The sequence below is a fragment of the Dama dama genome, chromosome 4, assembly GCF_033118175.1.
Source record: "Dama dama isolate Ldn47 chromosome 4, ASM3311817v1, whole genome shotgun sequence".
NCBI classification, from domain to species: Eukaryota; Metazoa; Chordata; class Mammalia; order Artiodactyla; family Cervidae; genus Dama; species Dama dama.
The window spans coordinates 41,594,096-41,619,674 of record NC_083684.1 but is presented as its reverse complement, the minus strand read 5'-3'; the positions used below and the strand labels follow the sequence as shown (position 1 = coordinate 41,619,674).

The 25,579-nt window shown below is 52.4% G+C and overlaps 3 protein-coding genes and 1 long non-coding RNA gene across 10 annotated transcripts in view; 1 reads left to right on the top strand and 3 right to left on the bottom strand.

Moving 5' to 3' along the window:
- Positions 1–1,200, bottom strand: part of NIP7 (nucleolar pre-rRNA processing protein NIP7) — a 31,683-nt gene extending 30,483 nt beyond the window's left edge. For 3 of the 4 annotated variants that reach the window (XR_009692377.1, XM_061138839.1, XM_061138838.1), the window contains exons 1-3: positions 1,003–1,196; positions 797–883; positions 565–703 (exon numbers count right to left, since the gene is read on the bottom strand). Coding sequence is in view for 3 of the 4 variants with exons in the window: in XM_061138839.1 (XP_060994822.1) it covers positions 565–703; positions 797–883; positions 1,003–1,058 (282 nt within the window). In the remaining variant the exon portion in view is untranslated. Of the gene's footprint in view, positions 1–564; positions 704–796; positions 884–1,002 lie in introns of all 4 variants that reach the window. The other variant, XM_061138837.1, reaches the window with a different exon arrangement.
- A 38-nt stretch (positions 1,201–1,238) lies between these two features.
- On the top strand, positions 1,239–10,156 carry COG8 (component of oligomeric golgi complex 8). 3 transcript variants are annotated; one of them, XM_061138829.1, is made up of 6 exons: positions 1,247–1,733; positions 3,188–3,395; positions 4,161–4,988; positions 6,740–6,908; positions 7,674–7,847; positions 9,724–10,156. In XM_061138829.1, the coding sequence occupies exons 1-6, from the start codon at positions 1,339–1,341 to the stop codon at positions 9,879–9,881; spliced, it is 1,932 nt and encodes a 643-aa protein (XP_060994812.1). In that variant the 5' UTR covers positions 1,247–1,338; the 3' UTR covers positions 9,882–10,156. The 3 variants fall into 3 exon arrangements, with proteins under 3 accessions (XP_060994813.1, XP_060994812.1, XP_060994811.1); XM_061138828.1 differs by lacking the exon at positions 9,724–10,156 and having other exon boundaries at positions 1,254–1,733; positions 7,674–8,129; XM_061138830.1 differs by lacking the exons at positions 6,740–6,908; positions 7,674–7,847 and having other exon boundaries at positions 1,239–1,733.
- Positions 4,984–7,789, bottom strand: LOC133054136 (uncharacterized). The gene is made up of 3 exons (XR_009692378.1): positions 7,662–7,789; positions 6,039–6,903; positions 4,984–5,944 (listed from the first exon to the last, which is right to left on the bottom strand). It is a non-coding gene; the product is annotated as an uncharacterized LOC133054136 (long non-coding RNA).
- A 3,039-nt stretch (positions 10,157–13,195) lies between the features above and the next one.
- On the bottom strand, positions 13,196–23,916 carry VPS4A (vacuolar protein sorting 4 homolog A). Of its 2 annotated transcripts, none has more exons than XM_061138834.1 (11): positions 23,746–23,916; positions 19,795–19,906; positions 19,547–19,694; positions 18,301–18,362; positions 18,084–18,203; positions 17,427–17,583; positions 16,748–16,896; positions 16,337–16,418; positions 15,901–16,120; positions 14,764–14,904; positions 13,196–14,057 (listed from the first exon to the last, which is right to left on the bottom strand). In XM_061138834.1, the coding sequence occupies exons 1-11, from the start codon at positions 23,764–23,766 to the stop codon at positions 13,956–13,958; spliced, it is 1,314 nt and encodes a 437-aa protein (XP_060994817.1). In that variant the 5' UTR covers positions 23,767–23,916; the 3' UTR covers positions 13,196–13,955. The 2 variants fall into 2 exon arrangements, with proteins under 2 accessions (XP_060994817.1, XP_060994818.1); XM_061138835.1 differs by having other exon boundaries at positions 18,301–18,359.
- Between the last annotated feature and the right edge of the window lie 1,663 nt (positions 23,917–25,579).

Genomic DNA, 25,579 nt, shown 5'->3' with positions numbered 1-25,579 from the left:
CATGTGTATGTTCAGTTGCTCAGCCGTGCACGACTCTTTGTGATCTCAAAACTGAAGTACTGTGACCTACAATACTATGTCAGTTGCAGGTACAAAACATAGTGATTGTTATTTCTACACATCATTTATTTTGTGATATGAATTTTCAAGGAAAGAGGCCTGTTTCCCTTAAACCGTTCACTCCATGACGAGAACTACCATGAGATTCTTTCCTCAACTCTTCAATTTCTCCCATGGGCTTAAAGTTTAACAGCTCTTTTTCTGTAGCCCACTGTGCTCCTCTTCATAGCCACCCATTTGCTTTTCGGTCTCGAGCTGCGTTTGCATAGGCTTTTCAATTTTTGCTGGAGATAAGGACCACTACGCAGCCCCACAGGGTGAGCTCCTACCCCCCAGCACCAACGACGCCCAGGTAGCAGATGTACGGCTACAGGCGCTGGCACTGACCCTAAGCATGGTCAGGGACTCCGTTGCATAGCAGATGTGCCTAATTCTGCGTTCTGATGTGGCCCTCTGCCTAGACTGCCTCCATCCCTAGTGGCAAGCTGAAACCACCCTACAAACCTTGGCATAGGGTGCGAGGTAATCCAGAGCCGTGATGTGCAACCGAAACTTATGGGTCTTAGTGAATTTTCCGAAGCACGTTCCCAACGACACCAGCTTGTCACCGGAGATATTGGCGGCCAACTTCAAAATCTTCTCACTGAAGGGATAGGGCAAGAGGAAGTGAGGGAGTACGGTGGGACCCAGGCCCGCACCCGCTCCACGCTGCCTACCTGGCCCCGCGCCGCCTCACCTCACGTAGTACACCCGGTCGTTGTGCAGCCTGAAACAGTAGGTGCCGTCGGGCCTGTCGACCAGCAGCTGAAGATTCTCCCCGATGCTGAGAGCAAAATGAGGACTGGAGACCGCGCCCGGACTCGTCCACACACCGCGCCCCACGCCCTACCCACGCCCCTCCCCGCCAACCACACACTCCCTCTTCTGCTCCAGCGCTCTTACTATTTTGCTATCTTCTCAAACATTACTCGGGTCTCCTCTTCAGTCAGCGGCCGCATTTTCTCGCTGGGTTGGAACGCCGGATCCTCGTGCCTCAGTTAGCGGAAACGGAAGCCCAGCCGCCAGCCGCTCCTTGGCAACCCCAAAGCCGGCCTCTCTAGCTGCTTTCTAATAGTTCCCCACGCTAGCGCCCCGTAATCCGGAGGACTCTCGGGAAAAGAAAGCCGGCCTGACGAGAAACCATAGAGACTGGAAGTGAGCCCCAGCCGCTTCCGGTTCTAGATTAGAAAGTCAGCGCCCTCCCTGGACGGGAGAGGAAGTGACGCTGTTGCCGAAAAGATGGCTGCGACGGCGACGATTCCATCTTCAACTACGGCCTCGGCCACGACGACAGCCACCGCGGCTGCTCTCGGGGAGGTGGAGGATGAAGGGCTCCTGGCGTCGCTGTTCCGGGACCGCTTTCCGGAGGCCCAGTGGCGGGAGCGGCCTGACGTGGGACGCTATCTCAGGGAGTTGAGTGGCTCAGGACTGGAGCGGCTGCGGCGGGAGCCGGAGCGCCTGGCCGAGGAGCGAGCGCAGCTGCTGCAGCAGACGCGCGACTTGGCCTTCGCCAACTACAAGACCTTCATCCGCGGCGCCGAGTGCACCGAGCGCATCCACCGTCTCTTTGGGGATGTGGAGGAGTCGCTCGGCCGCCTGCTCGACCGCTTGCCCAGCTTCCAACAGAGCTGCAGGTGCGGCGGGCCCGGAGCTAGAGGGGCTTTTAATAACTGTAATAGTTGTCTTTATGATGATAGGAATACTTAACACTTAGAGCTTACTATATGCCAGCTTCTCCTCTGAGCATTTTATTAATCCTTTTAAGCATCACAGCAGCCTTCGAGGTACGTACGCCATTCCCATTTTGTGTATAAGGAAATTGAGACCGCCCTAGGATGGTCCTAAGTCAGAACTGGAACCCAGCAGCACGTCCCTCTTATAGGGCTGTTGTGAGCACTAAATGGAATGCATACAAAGCACTTATCATTGGGTCTGACATATCATAATTAACACCCTACAACTGTCAGTTTAATATATGTGCATATTTACGTAAACATACACACATCACACATACACACAACACACATGTACATACAACAGCTTGGATGAGAGATATCTGAAACAAAACTTTGACTGACAGGAGACTGACAAGAAAATCCCATTTGGGAGCAGTAATAATCCTCAAAAAAAAAACACAAAAACTCCACCAAACTTCCTTTTTGAACCATATTCTGCCTCTCTCCATCATTATCCCTAATTCTGCCTTCCAGCCTTTCATGAGAAAAGTGTTTTCTTTAGAGTCTTTCAGTACTTGAGAATAGCTTTCATATTCTTCCAGTCCTCTAGAATAGAGAAGGGGCTTCACAAAGCAGGCCTCTGCAGTTACAAAGAAGAAAGGGGGACTGTAGCAGGAACTAAGGTTGGACAATAGCAGAGAAGATTAAGAGGCTGAGGGAACTTGGGGGTTAGGTTGTAGTTCAAAGCTACTTGGGGCAAATAAGAACAGCCATTATTAAAGGAACATTTACTCCATATCACATTCTGTGTTAAATGGTTTATACCCATCAGCTGATTTAATCTTCACGTCCTTATGAGGTGGGTCATAGTACTATTTTACCAATGAAGAAACAGTTCAGAGAGATTAAGTACCTTGCCATGGCTTGTTAAGTGGCATGCTGCTACTGCTGCTGCTAAGTCGCTTCAGTCGTGTCCGACTCTGTGCGACCCCATAGACGGCAGCCCACCAAGGCTCCCCTGTCCCTGGGATTCTCCAGGCAAGAACACTGGAGTGGGTTGCCATTTCCTTCTCCAATGCATGAAAGTGAAAAGTGAAAGTGAAGTTGCATAGTTGTGTCCGACTCTTAGCGACCCCATGGACTGCAGCCTACCAGGCTCCTCCGTCCATGGGATTTTCCAGGCAAGAGTAGTTAAGTGGCATATCTGGATTCACATCTTTTTTTTCTTTAATCACTTACTAGTTGTGTGATCTTAGACAAGTTGCTTAAAATCTTTGGGATAAAAGTACCTGATGAGTTTGGTGTAAAGATTAAATCAGATTAATCATCTAGCCTAGTGTCAGTTCATAGTAAGTGCTTGGTAACTGGATGCAGAGCGGTGAACCACCAAATGTTCTCCTGACTGTTACTAGGAATTTTGTGAAAGAGGCTGAAGAGATCAGTTCCAATCGCCGGATGAACACCCTGACTCTAAACCGGCACACGGAAATCCTGGAGATCCTGGAGATCCCTCAGCTCATGGACACCTGTGTCCGGAACAGCTATTATGAAGAGGCCCTGGAGCTGGCAGCCTACGTACGCCGACTAGAAAGGAAATACTCCTCCATCCCTGTCATCCAGGTAGCCAGCTTGCCCAGAGAAGACTCAAACTTATGTTCTTATGGTCAGTAACTCTGTGGTCATCACTGACCCTTTAGGCAGAAACCCTGGGGAAACTCCTTACATGTTTCACATCAGTTACTGCAAGGCAGGCAGGCTTGATCATAAAACATACATTCATTATTCAGTCAGCTGATAAATATTACCCATGTGCCAGGCAGTGATCTAGGTGCTGGGGAAGTAGTGTGAACAAAGACAAGGCTGTGGCTCTTGTGACTATAAGCTGTTAACTGGCAAAGAGATAATATCCTTTCAGATAGTGAACTACACCAGGGAGTGGGGTAGAAGACTAGGTGGGTTGCTCCAGAAAGAGTGGTCAGAAAAGGCTTTTTTGGAGAAGTAACATTTAAACTGAGACCCAGATGATGAGAATCCAGCCACATGATGATGTGGGGAGAGACCAAACCAGAAAGTGTCTGACAAAGTATAGCAGGCTAAGGAGAGAAGAAGTTGGATTGTTTAGAAGTAAAAAAGACAGCCATTCTGGCTGGTCTGCAGTGAGCAAGGGGAGAGCATTAGGACGCAGGTGAGGGCAGGAGAACCAGGCAGGGCCTGTAGGCCACAGTGAACCAAACCTTTGTTGGTGAGCCTGGATGCATCAGTTTTAGGAGGTCCATCTCATACGTCAGGACAGCAGTGGGAATGTTGGTTGGCAATATTCAGGGCTAGCAGAATGGGTTCCGGGGCGTGTCTTCCCCAGCGTACTGACTCACCCCGTTTTGTCAGGGCATTGTGAATGAAGTGCGCCAGTCCATGCAGCTGATGCTGAGCCAGCTGATCCAACAACTGAGGACCAACATCCAGCTCCCCGCCTGCCTCCGTGTCATTGGCTTTCTACGGCAAATGGGTGTCTTCACTGAGGCTGAGCTGAGGGTCAAGTTTCTTCAGGCCCGAGATGCTTGGCTCCGTTCCATCCTGACTGCCATCCCCAATGATGATCCCTATTTCCACATCACAAAAACCATCGAGGCCTGCCGTGTCCATCTGTTCGATATTATCACCCAGTACCGTGCCATCTTCTCAGACGAGGACCCTCTGCTGCCTCCTGCCGTGGGTGAGCACATGGTGAACGAGAGTGCCATCTTCCACGGCTGGGTGCTGCAGAAAGTCTCACAGTTCCTGCAGGTGCTGGAGACCGACCTTAACCGAGGGACTGGCAGCCGTCTGGACTCTCTGCTCGGCCAGTGCATGTACTTTGGGCTGTCCTTCAGTCGAGTAGGGGCTGATTTCCGGGGTCAGTTGGCACCTGTTTTCCAGCAGGTGGCTATCGGCACTTTCCAGAAAGCAATTCAGGAGGCCGTTGAGAAGTTCCAGGATGAAATGAACTCTTATACCCTCATCTCGACTCCAGCCGTCCTGGGCAGCAGTACCCTGCCAGCTGCTGCTCCAGTCACTCAGCCAGGGACCCTGCAGCCGCCCATGGTGCTCTTAGATTTCCCGCCCCTTGCCTGCTTCCTCAACAACATTCTGGTCGCCTTCAATGATCTACGCCTCTGCTGCCCTGTGGCCCTGGCGCAGGATGTGACCAGGGCCCTGGAGGACGCCCTTGACAAGGTGAGTGCAGACTGTTGGCTCTCTACTGGGGCCTCCTTTTTTTTTTTTGCGGGGGGCGGTAGCGGGGTGCTCCTTTTGTTACAGGTGGCCAGACTTTTGTAACACACCAGTCTGTGTGACAGGGTGCCTGCTGACTTAGGTTTAGTGTGGTTTTAGAGGTTTTTCTGTTGAAAAGGTCTGGTTAGTCCTCCTTCATGAAGTGGCTCACCTGGAGTAATTTTTCAGTGATGTATTGGTTTTCTGTTGCTGCATGACAAACTCACACAAACATAGCAGCTTAAAACAACACATATTTATCATGTCTCAGTTTCTTTGGGTCAGGAGTCCAGGCACAGTATAACTGGGTTGAGCTTCTGCTCACGAGGTTGTAATCGAGGTGTTGGCCCGACTGTGGACTCCTCTGGGGCTCGGGATCCCCTCCTTTCAGGTTCATTCACAGTGGCATATTCCTGTTCCTTACAGTTGTAGGACTGAGGCCCTCAACTCCTGGAGACCACCCCACTCCATGAGCAGTTCACAGTTTTTGATTCTTCAGGGCCAGTGGGAGCACATCTCTCCTGCTCAAAGTCTCTTCCTCAGCCCGCTTTTTAAGAGGTTCATCTAATTAAGTCAGGCCCACCCAGGATAACTTCCTTTTTCATTAATTCACAGTCAGCCGATTTGGGATGTTAATGAAAACTGCAGAATCCTTCACCTTTGCCATATCCTATTGGTTCTGCCTGCGCTCAAGGAGGAGGAGAAAACACAAAGGAGTGGGTACCAGGAGGTGGGGATCACAAGAGCCGTCTTAGAATTCCATCTAATATAAGTAACACTACTGATCCTACCAATTTCTGAGTATGGTGCACGTTTTTAAACATTACATCTTTAGATGTTGAGGTGCTTCTTACAGTTGATGGCATCCTATAATCCCTGTCAACCAGGTGGCAGTTGTGACATGCTTGCATTGAGTCTTTCTGTTGAAAACAGCAAGAAAGCGTGAGCAGTGAGGCTTTTTAGGGTCAGTGAAATTCAGATAATAGAATTAGCTAGTACCCATCTAGAGCTTACCTCCACAGAAGCACTGAGTGCACAGCTGGAACTAGAGCCCAGAACATCTAGCACCAGAGGCTCTTCGTTATTTACTTGTTTGTTTGGCGGGACAATGCAGCTTGTGACCAGGGATTGAACCCAGGCCCTTGGCAGTGAAAGCATAGATTTCTAACCACTGAAGCACCAGGCAGTTTCCCAGAGTCTCTGTTCTTAACCCTGTCACCGTGACACCTGTCTGTAATGTTAGCTATGCTTGCTCTGTTATTTGTATGTGGAAATAATGAATGTTCTTTGTATGTGGAAATAATGTATGTTCTTTTCCAGCTCTGTTTTCCTGCTCCTTTACAATTTTCTAGTGGTTCTAGCATTTTGGAATTTCAGAGGCCTTACTCAGTAAAACCTTTCATGGTATTGCTGGTATTTTCCTGGATCCATCAGAGTTCCAGTCCATCTCCCATTGGAGCCAAAAATGTTGTATTCTGTGTATTTCATGATGTTCCTGCACTGGAATTGGAAACTGCGCCAATAATGAAACTAGTTGAGTAAGGAATACATCATTGAAGTGACAGAATTGTGAAGACTGACCACAGTTGTGAAATACAAGATAATGATGTACTGTTTGGAAGGAGTGTTCTTTCAGAAAACTTGAGGGCTGCACATCTTTGTCACTGCTGATGGGGATAGATTAACAGGTAATTGGTGGTGCCCTTTTCTCCTAGGTAACTAAAGTAATCCTGGCCTTCCATCGTGCAGAAGAGGCTGCCTTCAGCAGTGGGGAGCAAGAGCTCTTTGTCCAGTTCTGCACTGTCTTCCTGGAAGACCTTGTTCCTTATTTAAATCGCTGTCTCCAAGTCCTCTTTCCTCCAGCTCAGATCGCACAGACCTTAGGTAAGAGAATGGAGAAGAAAAGATTTTTAAAACTATTTTATTGACATAATTCACATACTAAGTAATTCACCAATTTTTTAAATTAAGAGTTTTTAGTAAAAATGTACAGAGGTGTGCAACCATTGCTACCATCTAATTTTAGAACATTTCCATCACCCCAAAGATCCCTGGTGTTCATTTGTGGTCATTCCCCAATCTCACCCTTAGCCCCTGGCAGCTACTAACCTACTTTCTGTTGCAGTCGATTCTCCCTTTCTGGACATTTCTTTTTTTTTTTGGACATTTCTTATCTATAGACTCATTCAATATGTTTATATCTGGCTAAGTGAAAGAAGCCAATCACAAGAAACCACAATGTATGATTCCATTGCCACGAAATGTTTATAGACGGTGTTTATGAAGTATTTTTTCGTAATTTGCCTTCGTATCCCTTTGTCCACTGTCTCTGTGTGGTGAAGGGCATGCGGGAGGGCAGTGAGCAGTGGTCCCACCAGCAGAGTGGCTGCTCTTGGCTCCCCCAGCTTCTCCTTGGCCCTGTCCGGGGAAGCCGGTGCCTGCCCTGCACTGTGCTGTTCCGATTACCTTCACGGTCTGGCTTTACGGCACAGCTCCCTGTCCCCTCTCACAAAGGTGATTTTTACAGTACTGAAATGTGGTAACTGTGTTCGTTACTCCCAGTGTTTTCGGATTTTTTCCCTTGTGACACATCAATATTTAAACTTATTAAAAGTTTTTTTCACTTATGTTCTTTACCTTCTGGATCAGGCATTCCACCCACTCAGCTCTCCAAGTACGGAAACCTGGGGCACGTGAACGTCAGCGTCGTCCAGGAGCCTCTGGCCTTTATCCTGCCCAAGAGAGAGCCGGTCTTCTGTCTGGACAAGGAGCTAGTCCCGGAGCTCCCGGCTCCAGCGCCAGCACTGCCCCCCGAGGCGCCGAGCCCGGAGCCCGTCAGCCCCGCTGTCCCTGACGCGGGGCAAGAGGAGGTGGAGTCCGCGGGGCCCCCGCAGCCCGACGAGCCTAGTGCGGGTATCTGACAGGCGCTGCCTGCCCCCAAGGCCGACGTGGTGGGTCCCCGGGCGCGGGGCGGGGGAAGGTTACGCAGCTCCGATGGGAACGGGTGTTGCCGCGCGTGGGAGAGGCTGCAAAAGGCGTAATTCAGGAGAGAACCCCCAATACTGTAAAGCAACCATATTCCAATTAAATTTAAAAAATAGTGAATCTCTTGGCTATTCTTGTAAATGCTTGGTTAAACTATCAGAATCGGGAAAAAAAAACAAACCTATCAGAAACGGGACTTAAGGCTGAAAGACGCCGCGGAGAGGCAGGCTGTGTACTGGGAGCGGCGCCGGCGCTCCCGGAAGGCGCACGGAAACTTCACTTCCCGGCGTCCCTGACGGCGGAGCCTCGGCTACGGGGGCCGACGAGGGACGCGTCCGGGCGGGCGACTCTGCTCCACGCGCCATGGGTCACCTGGGAGTTGGGCTGCTGCTGCGGTGGCTGCGGGCGCCGCGCTGCGTTGGGTCGGCCCTGCTGTGGGGAGAGCGGGTAGCGGTCGGCGGCGCCCGGACCTACAGCTCCACGCCCGCCCGGGATGAACTCCAGGGGCCGGCGCGCCGGCGCTCCTACTGGCGCTATGTGCGGCGTCTGGTGCGGGGAACGCCGGAGCCGCCGTACCCGCACGTGTGCCAGGTCGGGGACCCGGCGCTGCGGGCCGTGGCGGCCCCGGTAGAGCCGGCGCAGCTGGCGGGACCCGAGCTGCAGCGGCTGGTGGAGCGGCTAGTGCAAGTGATGCGGCGCCGGCACTGCGTGGGCTTGAGCGCGCCGCAACTCGGGGTGCCGCTGCAGGTACTGGCGCTGGAGTTCCCCGAGGCGCTCTACCGCGCTTGCGCGCCGCGTGTGCGCGAGGCCCGTCAGATGGAGCCCTTCCCCCTGCGCGTGTTCGTGAACCCCAGCCTGCGGGTGCTGGACAGCCGCCTGGTCACGTTCCCTGAGGGCTGCGAGAGTGTCGCTGGCTTCCTTGCTTGCGTGCCCCGCTTCCAGGCGGTGCAGATCTCAGGTGCGGAAAGGTGGGGTCCCTGGGGCGGCGACTGGGTGCCTGTGTGCTCCCCTTCAACCTGTGTAAGGCGGCGGGTTCGGATCCCACGGAAGAGTTTACACCAAGTTGCAGTTAAAGTGTAGACACGTTGATGGCTGATCTGAGGAGCCTACCGACATGAAGAAAGAGCAGACCCTAGAGTGGACGAAATTCAGGGCTGATGGGACGGGGCAGGAGGTGCTGTGGGAGCAGAGCCAACTCAACTGGGGCACAGGGGTGGGGACTGGAAGGAGGGCCTGGCTCCGCTGTGAGCGATCACCCTGTGTCTCTTTTCTCTCTCTCTCTCTCTCTCTCTCTCTCACATCTCAGCTGCTATTAGATCTGTCGTGGTGGCTTGGGAGAAGTGGAACCCAGCTTTGCCTAGCTCAGGGTGATAAGCCAGTACCTGTCTGTCGTCCCACAGGATATTCTGCAGAATGGGATTCTTTGCTGGAGGGTTGGGATGGTGGTTCTTCTTGAGCAAGCCACTTGGGAAGATCATGTCTCATTTTAGCCCCATAGTGAGCCTAGCAACCCACCTGTCAGGATTGGGAACCTGGTTGAATACTTGGTAGAGTCAGAGTTCAGACTTCGTTTTTAGGATGGAGAGGGGCTGCCGTCTGCATTCCCTTCTGATGTTGCCTCTTGTAAACACAGCCGGGGGCAGGGAAAGTCTCAGCAGGTTGAGAATGACGGAGTTCCAGCATGTCCTCACGCAGGGTGTACCTTCCTTTGCAGGGTTGGACCCTAGAGGAGAGCAGGTGGTGTGGCAGGCAAGTGGGTGGGCAGCCCGCATCATCCAGCACGAGATGGACCACTTGCAGGGCTGCCTGTTCATTGACAAAATGGACAGCAAGACGTTTACAAACATCCACTGGATGGAGGTGAATGACTAACCAAGACACACACACTCCGGCTTTGAGCTGGGCACATCTTCCTTGCTGGACTTGGTGCTGGCTCTGCTCTGACAGAAAACAACGGACTGCCAGAGCTACCAAACTGAGTTGGAGGAAGATGCTAAAAATATGTACTCTGAAATGAGCTATGGACAATATATTGCTTTCAACCTGAGAAGAAAAATATCTCCTCTAAAAGAGTGGACATTTCCTGGCAATTTTGTATAGAGATGGGAGGTGAGGGGTGCAAATAAATAGCCACTCAGTAGATGTGATTTCAGAGGAGTATAGCTATCTATTCCCCAAGCCAAGATTAGATAATGATGTAACCCCCAAACATCTGAAAGCTGTATTTAAAATGCAGATTAAGGTTGTGGTTGATCGTCTTCACCAATTTCTTATGTTACAGAGGGTCTATGTGTGTTACTCGCAGATACCAGTCTGCCTGTGGAAGTAAAACACAGGGCAGAATATCTCCAGTTCAATGCAAGTATTAACGTAACTGAGTAGTCATACATTTTTCAAGGTTCAGATATAGTTTAGGTCTCGGGCTTTTGCTTTCTATCTTTAACAGGCCTGGGGAAGATTTTTCTGCTGAGATCTCTTAGGTTGCTGGTACGTGGCTCGTTCTTTGGGTGGAGGCCATGCAGCAGGGCTGGGAAAGGGGCAATACAGGTTTCCCCAGGATCTGAAAGAACATTCTGATGAAGCCTTTCCTAAGCTGAAATAGCATACATGGAAGAAGCAGTTACCTTAGGACACATCATGCTAACAGATGCTCACAGACACAGTTCAGAGCGATGGCGGCTTGACGCTGAGAGGCTAAGTGTAGCTCCTGGGGAAGGAGCTTGGTGGTGCCCCCCTGGCTGCTCTGAGTGTTGCTGCTTCTGTAAGAGCTTGCTGCAAAACAGAAGCTGAATGCTGTTTTAGCTTTTGCCTTTTTTTGTAAAAGTGAAAGTCCTCTTCAAGTTTCTTTCCATTTGAAAACAGATACTAATGTAGGTCTTTCATAAAAGTGAAGCAGTGCAAAGTGGTTTCAACAAGTGGGGACTGCCTGTAGTTGAGAAGAAGCAATGAGCCTCCTGTCACAGTCGGGGCAGAAACAGAAAGCAGAACTTCTGCTTCCTCGTCACCACACTTACTCTGAAAAAATAAACCAGCACCATGGTGACTGCAGTTTTAGCTTTAAGATCCTGTCAGAGCTTTGTCAGGAGGTGAAAGAATCTCATTTTTATGTTGAGTTTTGCCATGCAGGTACTCTGACCGAAGTCCTCCAAAATCCAAGTACAGGTATAGTAAGAAGTCCAGTAAGCTGTTTATAGAGAAAATGTATCTTAAATGGTAGTTAATGAAACGACCCAGGAAAGACCCACTCTCCCCAGGTGCTTTCTCTAAATAGCCAAGTCTGGGGGTGTGTGGGCCCAAGCAAGCCAGCCAAGTCTGGCTTTGTGTCCATCACACTTCAGGGAGGAGCAGGGCCTAGCGCTGCCCTGAGGTGAGGACAGACTCAGCCCTCGCGGAATCTGTAGTAAGCTCTCCTTTATACTGAAAACATGGCTCCTTAGGAAAATTAGGATTCAGTGAGCTTCCTTTCCCTTGCAGGATCGTATTAAAACATTCTGAAGGTTCCTTACAGGCCCTGAGGTTAACAGTCCTTAATCATGCCTTTGTTATACAGATTGGTAGTATCTGCTGGACGCTTCCTGACTTAAGGCCCAAAAGTCAATGACTGCTCAATGTGGACCTCGGGGAAAGCCTGAGATTCTGTTGCTGACAATAGATTAGATTTATGGTTGTAATAAACAAGGATGGATTTGATCAATTAACCCTAGACAGTACAACCCAAAGACAACAAATCCTTGCCTTTACGAGGAAGAAACTCTCTTCCACCTTGGGCAGATACATCAGCTGCAAGACCACACACATGATTCAGCACCTTGAGCTAATGAAAGTTTTAGAGGTCAGCTTCCACAGTGTAAATCAATGTAGGCAGAGGGTTAAGAATGGAATCCCCAGGTAGGGAGGAAGTGAATTTCAGAGTAAGCGCTTAGGGAAGGAAGTTCCTCTGCACTTTTAAGCCATGTTGAGCATCACCACTGTGCCAGCCTCAGCAGTGAACAAGACATGTGTTTGCCCGTCACTCAGGGTAGAGAGAGAAGTGGGAAGGCAGAACGGCTGTGATGAGAACTGTGACGATGAACCCCAGCAGCCCTCTGGTAACCCCTGTGACTTGCCAATGCATTCAAGCAGCAGCAAGAAGGAAGCAGGTTGAAAAAAAAAAAAGGCAAGGGCCTTCTGATTTAAATAAAGGTAACGAAATACAACTGACTACAATGAAGCAGTACAGGGAGGGGGTGGCCAGTTAGTTTTCGAATGTATTTTCAAATGGTAACTGGTGGCCGAGGGTCCATCAGGAACATGATGTGGAAACGCTCCAGCAAGTGACACAGCTCCCCCGACCCAGCACAGCACCATCTGGGGGTCACGCCTGCTAATGCTCCAGATAACGAGAGCGGGGCTGACCCACTGCACTGGAAAGGAGCACTGCGCCTAAGCCTTCAAGGAACAGAGCAAAAGCTGGCTCAATTCAGCAGAAACCCCTACCCAGATCAAAGAAACCCCACGGTGCGATGCTAACAACATCAAGAGGTGGCCACATCTCATCAGTCATGGGCCATTCTGGTTGGAGATACTGAGGACTGGGAGGGGGAGGAGAGCTAGAGCAACTGGATGCCAGGCTGCTCCTGCCGCCCCTCAGACGGTACCCCCGTCTGGAGCCGTGGCTGCCCCACTACGAGGAATCACAAACTCAAGGGGCCACCGGGGCCGGACAGGAAATGCCACGGAGTGAGGCAGTCCGGGTGGGGAGGGTGAGCCGGAGGGCACAGTCCCCTGACGCAGAAGGCAGATCCTGGACGCAGGGCCAGGGTTTCCCTAACCTGCTTCAGAAGCCAGAGATCTCAATTTTTGTCAGCTCTTGACTTTTAAACGTTGGCAGCAGACCAAACCAAAGCACAATGGCAGGCCGTGTCTAGACCACAGGCCTCTCTGCTTGCAGCCTCTCATGTGGAGGTTGAACAGTTCTTGCCCAGGTCCCTGAAACACACCCACCACTTCCAAGGTCTTGGGGGAAGAAAGGTCTTGTGAACGCAATGGGAGAACAGGCCCGGAACTGCAGCTGCTGGTGACATTCCTGTTTACTTGCAGCTCCGCTGAAGAGAAGAGAGCAGAGACCAGAGGGTCTTTCTAGGGGAAGCAAGTGTGGCCTTCAAGGAGCCCGACAGGAGTCAAAGATGAGATCGCTCTCAGGTGGCTCAAGAAACGAAAAGGGTTTATTAGCCCGCTTCCAGGACAGGGACCCAGCGCAGAGGCTGGGATCAGTGTTCTCACATTCAGAGGGATTAGAAAAAGGCAGCAGTGACACCTGCCTGACTGCCTTCCCTCGGTCTGATCTACAAGCTTTGTGCTCACAAAACCATCCTCTCCTCCTGCAGGGAGGACACAGGGCCCGCAGGGAGCAAATGGCTTGGCTCTACTTGTGGCCCTTACAGGCAGAGTCTGGGCTGGGGACTCTGGGCAACAGCCATTCTCTTCACATGGAGCAATACTTGGATCTGGACGGGAGGGGCAGCGGGGGGCGCTGGGCAGCCGTTCTGAAGGGCCACTGCGCCAACCCCAAGGCCGGGGGCCGCTCTCACTCCCTGATGCCTTGGGCAGGTTTTGAATTTATAAACAAGTCAAAAATCCAAGCAGCATTAATTTAGGGGAACAAAGAATGGTTTAAAAAAAAAACCATGGGAGCGGGGCAGGACAAGGAGATGGTGAGCATCCAGAAGAGGAGGAGGAGGAGGAAGCAGGAAGAGCCAGTACCCCCCAGGCACTGAATGTGCTTCTGCGGCTCCGTGGCGGGGAGGCCCTTCCTTCCTGCTCCCCCACTGACGGCCGGTCAGCAGGGGGACGCTGCAGCGGCCTTGGGACGAGCGCGGGAGCTCTGTGTGGCCACTGACCTGGGGAGTACTGTGGATTGACCCCAATCAACCTCCCACCTTCACCATCAGGCAGGTGAAGAAGCTTTTAACTCTCCTGTCCAAAGTCCTCTGAGAATTTCTTCACTTTCAGGAGGTCTTCTGCATTCACAGTGGGCCGAGTGGTGGCCAAAGACCGGAGCATGTCCGACTGCAAAGAGAAGTGCGGGCAGGTGAGGGGGGCTGGGCTCCAAGCCCAGCTGAGTCTCAGCCACACGCAGTCCAGGGTGGGAAGAGGGGTGGGAAGAGCCCTGCCTCAGAGGTCACCCCCAAGTCCCAAATGCAGAACCTGGCTTCTGCCCGCAGGCCTCCTGGGGCAACCCATGACATTTCTAGACAGCCTACTTCTGGTTGAGGGAATCTTAAGTCCCTGTTATCTCTTAACTCCTGTGAGAAGCTCTTTGTAAGTGCACGCCCACCACACCAGGCCCAGTGATCTTGCCTGACACCACCTCACAGCACAGCTAAGACCACTGGCAAGGCTGAGATAAGGAGAGGCGAGGAGCAGTGAGCTGAGTGGCTGCCTGTCCAACTGTACCAGATCAACAGTGCTGAAGACAGCTACCGGTTCCTTCTGGGTTAGGAGGCCAACCCCAAAGGTACCAAAGAAGCAGTCCTCACCTGGCCTTTACTCTTCCTGTTGAAGAAGATACAATTCTAACACTATGGCCTCCAGCCTGGGTCCCCACTGAGTCTGGTATAAGGAGCGCCAGCTCCTCAGAGCCCCAGAGACCATTCTGTCTAGGAGGAGCCACAACAGCCCAGAACATGGAAGGGGAGGAGCAGATTTTATTCTTGGATCCAAACCCCCAGGTTCCTGGGCTCTCTGTAGTCCTCTCTCCCAGCCAGCCACTTACCATGCAAACTACAGGCTCTAGCAGTTTGTCACCAGGGACATCCATCCAAGTCATCTCCATGGCCCCTGGGTCCCCCGGCGAGCATGGGGTCAGGAGGTCATCGATCATAATGCTAGGGTTGGTGCGGGAAGGGCCACAGACCTGAAACCAAACAGGAGCCTGACTGGCTGGAGGGGCTGCCCCTTGGCATCCGGGGAAGGGGCGGGACACCTTGGGTTTCTGAGCCCTGAGGAGAAGGTAACAGCGTGATGTGGACGAAGGCCTGGGTTTCTAGATCAGCAGTTTGATCTGAGTGATGGGCTCCTTCAAACTCTTGGGCCCTGGGAGTCTGGGTGGCTCCAAATCTGATTTCAGAGGTTTGCGATCAGCATGCTGTTCTAATTGTTGTTCTCCAGAACCGCAATCTGTGACCCAAAGGTCTAGAAAGCTTCCTTTCCTCATCAACTCCATCAAATCTCACCATGAACGCAGTGACGTCAAAAGTGTTTTTCCAACCAAAGGATGCCTGCTCCATTGGCAACATTTCCCAAGTATCTCCAGGGCTCAACGCTTACATCCTTCAACTCCTGACTTGGTTCACCCAGGGCGCCCCATCCATTAAGAGTGCAACCTACCCACACCCCCTCCAAATCGCAGAACACCAGCCCTCCCTCCCTTGCCCTGTTTCCCCCATCACCCTCTGAGAAAGGAGTCTTTGCTGTCTGTCTCCCCACTAGAAACGAGCTCCTGTAAGGGTTTCTGTCTGCTGTGGTCACAGGTGTCGCCCCAACACCTAGAGCGGAGCCAGCAGTGCCCGCAGTGACCCTGACAGACATCTACCGTGTGAATGCAGTTCCTCTTCTTGGTGTGCCGTTTTGTGGCCCTTGCTTTCAGACACGCAGCAGGGTCCAGGGCTGACGCAGGGGGCGGAGGTGGTGGTCACGGCGCCCTGTCCTCTGGCATCACCCGATTTGAGGTGGTCGCCCTCAAGCGACCTTGCAGGGGTGATGGGAGCAGGTAAAGCCCAGGCCCCTGAAGGCCAAGAACTCACCACGCACTTAACCTCGGCTCCCAAGATGCGCTGTCTCCCAAGCAGCCAGCCAGCCAACATCCCCTTTCCTGTGACACTCCTAAGCGGCTCCTTGTGGGCCCGCTCACCTTTTTGAAGTGTGTCGCTGACTGCACTTTCCTCACGGGCTGCATGAGGGAGTCCCGCACAATGACGCTGATGTCTGCGCCCGAGTAGCCTTCCGTCTTCCGGGCCAGCTCGTGGATATTGGCGTCTGTGAGGTTGTGAGGAGTGCTTCCCAGATGCAATCGGAACATCTGGGCGCGGGCAGCCTCCTCCGGCAATGGGATATAAATTCGCTTTTCAAACCTAGAGAGCCAAGCACACAGCAGGACTTGAAAGCGGAAGGCGGGATGGTCTCAATGGAGGGCTCGAGGGCCCTCCAGGAGCCGGCCTCACTAAGGGCTCTGCAGACTCGGAGAAGCCGCCAGAGAAACAGGGTCCAGCTACATGCCTGCTGCCAGCTGCAGGCTGACCACGGCTGGAGACAGACCTCGGCCCTGGGCTCCTCCAGGGAAGACTCACCTCCTTCTAATGGCCGAGTCCAACACCCATGGGATGTTTGTGGCACCTAGCACCAGAGTCCCATCATTGTTGTTCCCCACCCCTGTGGACAAAGGGAAACACAGACGCTGACTCAGCACTGCCAGGCTCCTTCAGGACCTCGGGGGCTCTGTGTCCTGAACTGGAGCTGTCCCCGGATCCCCCGGCAGGGCCCCGGCAAGCCTTACTGGGGTACAAGCCCCACAGCCCTGCCCGCCTCGGGAAGGGTGGAGAGGCAGCCGGCCAAGGCCTCAATGAGAAGGAGCTAAGAACTGCTTCTCTGCTAGTCCCTCCACCATAAGGGCAGTCAGATTCAGCCACAGCTAAATCAAAGTCCGGGGCTGGCTTCAGGTGGGGTGAGGAGTGGGGAGGGGGCCGGGGACTGGCACACACCCTGCATCTGGACTAGGAACTCCGTTTTGATCCTGCGGGCAGCCTCGCTCTCATTCTCATTGCGGGATCCGCAGAGCGAATCCACCTCGTCGATGAAGATGATGGAGGGCTTGTGCTGCCGGGCCAGCTCGAACAGGTTCTTGACTAGCCTGTGGGGGGAGACACGGGTGGTATCCCGGCCCAGCCCGGGTCCCTGGCACCACCCTCCTCTTGCCCTTCCCTTGGAGAGGCTGAGTCGACAGAGAAACAGTGGTAACAAGTCCTCGGGCAGCCCCGCACTGGGAGGAAGAGCAAGCCTCAGCATCAGTCTCAAATCCGGCAGCCCCGTTCATTAGCTCTGGATGGAGGACAAGTCCCTTCCCTTCCTCTCAGCCTCAGTCTCCTCATCTGCAATATGGGAGCCAGTGTGGAGAATAAGTTAACTGTATCAAGTCCCCAGTGGAGGACACTTAGCTGAAACCCAGTTACTGTGAGTGCCTCTCCTTTCCCCTCATGTGGACTCATGGCTCCCAAGTGACCTTCCAGTCTCGGCTTGCTCTGTCAGGACAGCGTCCCACCTGACAAGCTAGCAAGATACCCCTCTCCCGGCGCCTCTGGGAGGCGAGTCCAAGAGCCGGGAAGCCGGACCACGAGCAGCCACTGCAGCTGCCGTGGGAGCGGAGCCTGGCAGTGGACTCACTTCTCGCTCTCCCCCAGCCACTTAGACATCAAGTCTGAGGAGGACACAGAGAAGAAGGTGGAGTTGTTGGCCTCCGTCGCCACTGCTTTGGCCAGGTAGGATTTCCCGGTGCCGGGCGGCCCGAAGAGCAGTATCCCCCGCCAGGGGGTGCGCTTGCCTGTGAGAAAGAATGAACTCGAGTGAGCTGCTTCCTGACTGCGGAAAGGGAGGGAACAAAAGCAGAGGGGCCGGAGTCACAGTAAACATGGCCAGGGATAAAAAGCTCTACAAGGCGACTTTGCTGTAGAAGCAGAGGAGTCAAGGCAACTAGATCACCCGCCGAGAGCTTGGTCCTGGCCGGGGCTCCTGACCCCCGAGACCCGCAAAGTGACGCTGGCTGGCGCAGGACGCCCTGCCTTCCACTGGAACGATTCAAAGCTCTAGTCACGAAAGTGCCTCTGACATGGAGAGAAGCCAAGGAGTAGGTGACCTCAGTGAGCTGGCCCTGGACCCTCCCTTGACGGAGAGCACTCAGGAGGGCCAGGGCCTCGCCTGTTAGGGGCGAAGGGAGCCGAGTTGCCACCTACCCCTTGGATGCCTGCATCAGGGGGGCCCTGAGCTGGCGCTCTCAGAAGCCTGACTTTTGTGCACTGGGGCCTAAAGTGGCTTAACTCTTACCTGTGAACAAGTGCGGGAATTTAATTGGCAAAATGACAGCTTCTTTGAGGGCCTCCTTGGCTCCCTCCAGCCCGGCCACGTCATTCCACCGGATGTTGGGCTTCTCCATCACGACGGCACCTGCAGGACCAAGATGGAACCTTCGACCTGGAGCCTGACCCATCTGGGGGTCCCTGCCACACCCACCTCCCACCACCATGGGCCTCAAGCTGCTTACCCATCAGCTGCTCTTGCAATTTCTTTTTCTCTGGATTATCTCCTTCACTGTCACTATCGCTGCTGGGAAAGGAGACAAAAGACAACAGGCTGGAGTGAGAGGCAGCTAGCAAGGCGGCTCAGAGAGCGAGGCCAGGCTCTGACAGCCAGCCCCGTGCTGAGCAGACACTTTCCCTGCTCGACAGTGGTTGAGAGGTCTGCACGCAAGGCACCCCAAGGATGTCGGGGCTGCACATCGTCAGCAATCCTCTCTGGATCCTCCAGGAAACACTCTCCTCACGCACCCTCACTTCTTCACGAGGGGCAGAGAACTGAGATGTGTGCGCTCTCATGAAGGCCAGTGAGGGCCCTGTGCTCTGGCAAGCACTGCGAGCTGCTCCTGGACTTTCACAGGGACTCGCAACGGGACAGTACATGGCTGTGCCTCCAGGGCCAAGCCCGACACGGACACGTCATGTGTCATCCTTCGAACTCTTCCAGGCCCCTGGGCGGGTCCTTTCAACCCAGGAGCAGAGCTTCCCCGCTCGGGGCAGAGCTGACACATTACCCTTCTCTCTCCTACTCCACCACCTCTGGGCTGCACACCCTCCCTTCACCTCCAGGACATCACTGGCCTTTGTGTTCAAACCACAGATGTGAGGTGAAAGGCTGTGGAGGGAACGCTGGCTTTAGAGCCCAAAACAGAGCCCCCAGGTCTGGGTCCAGACCCCATCAAGTAACAGCTCTGTGACCGTGGCCATCCCTGAACCTCTCTGAGCCTGCTGCTGTCCATCACGTGATGATGAGAACCTCTGATAACACAGCGGGCACTTATTTGATCCTTACTGCGCTCCAATCTCTCTTCTCTGGGCTTTTCCTGCATCATCTCATTTGCTCCTTAGGGCAACACTGGGAGGGAAGTCCCACTACCTTCCTCCTACAGATGAGGAACCTGTAGGCCCAGCAGGGTCATGGCGCTTGTCCAGGGTCACACGACTAGGAAGTGGCAGCGCCAGGCTAGATCCTGACAGTCTGGTTGCGGAGGCCAGGGCTGACTCCCTGCCATGCCCACAGCTTTTCCATCCAGATCTAGTGAGACAACGGATGTATATTTCCTGTAAAGGGTTCGGTGAAGGCAGCTGCAGGCATCATCTCTATTACAAGTAGAATTCCCCAAAGGACAGCACCAAGATGACGGCGACACAGGAAACGGACCCTGCTCGAGGGGGTGCTGGCCCCCGCCGGGTCCTCCACTCCTCGGTACTCACCCCTTACTCTCGCTTTGATTCTCTTTGACTGGCTTCTTGCCATGCTTCTCTTTGTTTCGTAAGTAATCCTTCAGTTTCTCCGCCCGGTCCAGGTACTGCATGCACTTGGCTCGAATGCTCTCCTTGGCCTTGTCGCTGTGTGCCTCATCTGCAGAAGGGGAACCATGGAGGGGCCCCTGTGAGCGCCGTGTGCCCACCCTCCTCTCACGGGGGCTCTGAGGCCAGGCAGGACCCTGTGGGGGACTCACATTTGATAGCGTGCAGGAAGTACTCCACGGCATGCTGGTAGAGCCGGAGCGCCTCCTCGTAATTCTTGGCTTTATCCTCTTCTGTGGCTTTTGTCACCAGATCAATGGCTTTCTGGAAAGGCAAAACACACAACCCAGTGCTTCCCACGAGATCCAGAAAGTCCCTGGGTTCCGGGCAGCAGGAGTACACTGATAAGAGATATTGCCAGGCCCGGGAATCCATCAGCTGCAGACCTTTATGTTGGCCTACTTGTCCAACATCAACTAGAAAGGCCTTGAGAGGAAGCTTTAAAAGACAGCTGTCCCACTTCACAATACACTCATACAGTTAAAAGCAACTGTCTTCTCAGTCAAGTGGAAGCCTGATCAAGTATCTCAGGTTAGGGCCCAAAGGAGAGTTCACTTTCTATTTCGCAATTTCAGGGGAAAGAGAAATAGAGCTGGACTGAGAGCCTGCAACAGGGCAAACAGCAGAACCAACTGATTGCTGCGCTGTTCAGATGGAGGCCAGAAACCGCCCTTGACCCTGTGGGCCAGAAAGGACCCAGCCAGCTAGGAAGGTCCTTCATCAACCCTAGAGTTTTATGATATGGACTTAAAGGGATCTCTACTTTTTTGTATTAGCTCAACTCACTTCTCGAGGCTGAAAAGAGAAGACAGTTTCCCTAAAGTTGATTCCTAGGGAAGGGATGCTTAGCCACGTGACTCAATACACGGATTGAGGACCTCTTCCTGGAGGTCCAGGAAGAAAAGTGCCTGCTTACTTCAAAGGCATCTATGTGCTGCCAGTGGTGGTGAGCTTCCAAACCCTCCTAAGAACTCTGCAAGAGTGTCTTTGTGAACCTCCTAAATCCTGTAGGCCTGTGCTCTGGACTGAACTGAAAGCCTGCTGGATCTCAGGCAGCTGCCCTACACCTACACAGCCAGTTTTAGAAACCATGGCTTCAGCAAGCTGGGAAGCACTACCAGAATTCTCCTCCTCAAACAGACAGCACTAGACAGCAGGCAGGCAGAAACCACTGGCCACACAGTGAACAATAAGCCTCCTGACTAGCTCTTGGCAGGGCCCAGGGCCTTTGTGCAGCCCTTTCTCATCGGAAAGTAAGAAGTCTCAGAAAAACACAGAGAGCTCTACAGAACTAACAGACTGGGACAGGTCAGGCCAGGTTGATGTTATACAAGCTCACCAGCTTGAAGAGATGAGGAAAGGCGACTGCTTTCTAGCCTCAGTGCCCTACTCTCCTTACAAACAGATAACGGCTGGGAGCCCTGAATCTTCCTGGATGATCAGCTTAGACACAGACTTCATGTGTTTACTGTCCTCCACGAGGCTGCCCTTCAGACAGACATGAAATGGGGTGCTCCTGTCACCAGGGGCTTCGCATCTCCAGAACACACCCCCAGGTCCTCGGACTTTTCCACTCTACACACTTTGCTTGGGTCTTTTTTGAAAGGGTGGGGGGAGTGGTTCAGAACGATACTCTAGGAATGCTCTGCTTCTCAGGTGGCAAAGCAGGCCCACCCCCTCCCTCCTTCTAGATCCTCAGTGCCCCTCAGAGCACAGTCACTGTTTCTGGCAACCATACATAGTTTTTCATGTATGTGGCCTGAGCTGCAATTTAGAGTCAAACAGTTTTGCTTAACAGGAGGCAAAGGTGACAAAACTGTCAGCTCTGTGGAGTCTCTAGTAACAGGTGTGGCAGAGGATAAGGATGAAAGAAAAGGGTAACAAAGACATGCTAACAGGCGGCAAACTTTCCATAAAGGACCAGAATGTAAATATTTTAAGACTCTCCTGCTGTATAATCTCGTTGCAACTACTCAACCCTGCCTTTGTAGCCCCAAGGCAACCAGAGATAATATGTAAATGAAATGAGCAGGGATGGGTTCCAATAAAACTTTACAGACACTGGAATTTCAATTTCATGACTGTCACATATCATGAAATATCCCTTTTTCCATACACTTAAAAATGTAAAAACCGGGGCTTCCATGGTGGCTCAGTGGTTAAGGAAGCCACCTGCCAATGCAGGAGACATGGGGTTTGACCCCTGATCCAGGAAGATCTCACATGCGATGGGCACCACAACTACTGAGTCAGTGCCCTAGAGCCTGGGAGCCACAACTACTGCACCCCTCGCACCCTAGAGCCTGTGCCCTGCAACAGCAGAAGCCACCACAATGAGAAGCCTGGGCCCTGCGACCAGAGGAGCACCTGCTCTCTGCAACTAGAGAAAAACCCACACAGCAATCAAGACCCAGGATAGCCAAAAAATGAAATAATTTTTTTTTTTTTAATGAAAGAACCCATCACACAGGATCACATATTATTGATATGTAATTCCATTTATATGAAATGCTCAGATCAGACAAAGGCTTAGGGACACAGAATGGATTAGTGGTTGCCTAGGGTTGGGAGAAATAGACATTTGGGGGGTGGAGAATTGTGACTGCTAAAGGAGGCAGCATTTCCTTCTGGAGTGATGAAAGTGTTCTAAAAGTGATTGTGACGATGACTGTACAACTCTGAATATACTGTGAAAGTCGCTCAGTCGTGTCCAACTTTGTGACTCCATGGACTATATGGTCCAAGGAATTCTCCAGGCCAGAACACTGGAGTGGGTAGCCTTTTCCTTCTCCAGGGGATCTTCCCAACCCAGGGATCAAACCCAGGTCTCCCACATTGCAGGCGGATTCTTTACTAGCTGAGCCACAAGGGAAGCCCAAGAATACTGGAGTTGGTAGCTTACCCCTTCTCCAGCGGATCTTCCCAACCCAGGAATTGAATTGGGGTCTCCTGCATTGCAGGGGGATTCTTTACCAACTGAGCTATCAGGGAAGCCTCTGAATATACTAAAAGCATTGAACACTTTAAATGGGTGAATTGTATGGCATGTGAGTTATATCTTAATAAATCTTTGCTTAAAAAAAAAAAAAGGAAAAGGCATTCTTAGCTCACAAGCCCTGGGAAGGTGAGATCTGCAAGCCATGTTGGTCCACCCCTGTGATAACAGCTTCCACTGGTGGCTGTTAAGGTTTGACTCTGGACACCAGCAAATTCCTGGCCTAGAACCCACTGTATTCCATGCCTCTGTTCCCCTTTTTCTCTCCACCTGGAGTAACTATCCCTCCCTCAGCTGCTGGTATCTGCCATCCCCCCATTCTTTGATTACCGACCCAAATGCCTCTTCTTCCTCGACCTCTTGCCCAACTCCCCCAAGCACTGTACCTGTCACCACTTAATGAGCACTTAATATGTAGCTGACACTGTGTTAAGAATGCTTCACCTGAATCACTCAATCTAAAGCAACACGACAACCCTACAGGGCATTACCCCATTTCACTGACAAGGAACCCGAGGCTCCAAGATCAGCTAACGAGCCCAAGGTCACATGCTAGTGAGTGGCAGAACCGAGATTCAAACTCAGGTCTGAGACAAGAAGAGCGCGTTCCTGTTTTCCGGCCGACCTAGGGCCAGCAGCACCTGGAGGACGGGTCAGTCATGCATCCAGGTGGCGCCACCCCAGCACCACCCGACGCGATCCAAGGAATGAATGAAGGGTCTTAGGCCGAGAAGAGGAAATTGGAGAGCGGGGAAGGAACGGGGATCTGTTCGAAGGGAGGCAGGAGGAGAAGGAGGGAGATCCAGCAGCCTGACCGCAGACCCGAGCTTCCCGGGCGTCGCTTGTGAGGCCCGGGTGAGGCTGATCCCCAAGGCAGCTCCGGGTCGCCAGCTTACACACAGCGACCTCGAGGCTCGGCCCGGTCTAGCGGGCCGGGCATTCTAAACGCGAAGCGACCCACGGTTCAGAGCGCGAGAAAAGAGAAACGGGCACAGAACGACGGGGCGGGGGCGCGAGGCCGTGGCTAGGAGGAGGCCGCCCGCTCGTCCGCAGGCCCCGCCGCGCCTCCTTCGGCCTCCGTAAGCCGGGCTGGGCCGCGCCGAGGTACCTGGAGGGTTGGCGTTGTCATTTCATCTCCTGGGTCTGCCCCACACCCCGCGGCGCTGCTTGCGGCCTCGGTCCTGCCCCGGGAGCCGAGGAGCTGGTCCGGCGCGGAGAGCCCGATGGGTCGGCGCTGGGCGCGGGCAGGGCGGCCGCTCGCAGCCGGAGCAGAGTCCGAGGGCGAGCGAGGAGGGCGGCCCAGAGCGGTCGGGCCAGAGCCGTGCGGCTGCCCCCCGGCGGCCACGGCCGGCACTGCAGGCCGCCGCTCTCGGCAGAGGCTGTGAGACCAGGGCGTGAGCCAAGGGGCGTGTCGGGGGCGGGGCGAGACTGGGGCCCCCCGAGGGGGCGGGGCCAGAACCGGACCGGAATGAAATCATCAAGTCCAGAATCCCACTTGGAATAAAACATCTATTGGGCAGGTTTTTCTCTCACAATAAGCCTGCCTTCTCAGAGCTTTGGGTTCCTGATGTTTAATAAGTTATACTACTACTAATAATTAGTATCTGCCTTGTCTGCCTTTTGGAGGAAATGAATGAGCGAGCTAACGTAAACAGTGTACCCCACACTGGGTCTTAGACCCTGGTTACTAAGATGTCAGTGGCTCTGTCTAGAGCCAGTTCTGTTTTCCTTTATATTCCTTTTCTCCCTAGGAAAGTGATTTTCTTAAGTCTCCAAACCTGGGGGCTCTGCCCAGGAGATCTTAAGCATAGCAGATTGGTTATTAACAGAAGCGCTGCGTGTTTAAAAACCAATAGGAAGAATCCACTAAAGAAAGCTAGCCGATGGGAATGGGACCAAAGCCTAGGTGGATGCATTGGCTGCAGACAGTAAAGTGGCAGCGGAGAAGATAGGTGCCTACCTAGGCTGGGCAGAAGATAACAACAAGTTGGGAGAGTACCTTTGGATGGCTTCTGTTTTCTTGGTGAATTAGAAGAAAAGAGAATCTGCTGTTAGAGGGAGAGAAGGTGGAAGGCTTGGGGTTTGAGGAGAGTAAGGATGGTTTGAAATCATTTCAAGTGAACAAAGCTGGTTAAGGGTGGCAACTCTATAAATGTATAGAGGTGACAATTTGTGTATCTGTTAATCCCAAACTCCTAATTTATCATTCCCCTTTCCTGCTTTAGTAACTGTTTTCTATGTCTATGACTATTTCTGTCTTGTAAATACATTCACTTGTACCATTTTTTAAGATTCCACATATAAGTAGTGTATCTTTCTCTTTCTGATTTCACTTTGTATGATCATCTCCGTTGTTGTTGTTGTATAGTCTATAAATTGTGTTTGACTCTTTTGTGGCCCCATGGACTGTGGCCCTCCGGGCTTCTCTGTCCGTGGGATTTTCCTGGCAAGAATACTGGAGTGGGTTGCCATTTCCTCCTTCAGGGGATCTTCCTGACCCAGAGATCAAACCCTCGTTTTCAGCATTGCAGGTGGATTCTTTACTACTGAGTCATCTGGAAGGTACATGATCATTTCTAGGCCCATCAGGTTCATCCATTTTACTGCAAATGGCATTATGTCATTCTTTTTTTATGGCTGAGTAGTATTCTGTTGTATATATGTACCACATCTTCTTTATCCATTCCTCTTGTCACCAGCCATTTAGGTTGATTCCATGACTTGGTTATTGTGAATAGTGCTGCTATGAATATTGGGGTGCATGTACCTTTTCAAATTAGAGTTTTCATCTTTTCTGGATATATGCCCAGGAGTGGGATTGCTGGATCATATGGTAAATCTGTAATTTTTTTTTTAATCTATAATTTTTAAGGAACCTTCACACTGTCCTCTACAGTGGTTGCCTAATTTGTTGTTTCTCACACAGTACTTTACTATATTGG

What these genes read in the sequence shown, in the direction of transcription:
- COG8 (XM_061138829.1), top strand. Translation starts at nt 1,339, where the DNA reads ATGGCTGCGACGGCGACGATTCCATCTTCAACTACGGCCTCGGCCACG. An exon ending in AGCTTCCAACAGAGCTGCAG is followed by an intron (nt 1,734 to 3,187) that starts GTGCGGCGGGCC and finishes GACTGTTACTAG; the next exon opens with GAATTTTGTGAAAGAGGCTG. An exon ending in CCTCCATCCCTGTCATCCAG is followed by an intron (nt 3,396 to 4,160) that starts GTAGCCAGCTTG and finishes CCGTTTTGTCAG; the next exon opens with GGCATTGTGAATGAAGTGCG.
- VPS4A (XM_061138834.1), bottom strand. Translation starts at nt 23,766, where the DNA reads ATGACAACGCCAACCCTCCAG. An exon ending in TGACAACGCCAACCCTCCAG is followed by an intron (nt 19,907 to 23,745) that starts GTACCTCGGCGC and finishes TTGCCTTTCCAG; the next exon opens with AAAGCCATTGATCTGGTGAC. An exon ending in ATTGCAAGAGCAGCTGATGG is followed by an intron (nt 18,204 to 18,300) that starts GTAAGCAGCTTG and finishes TTGGTCCTGCAG; the next exon opens with GTGCCGTCGTGATGGAGAAG.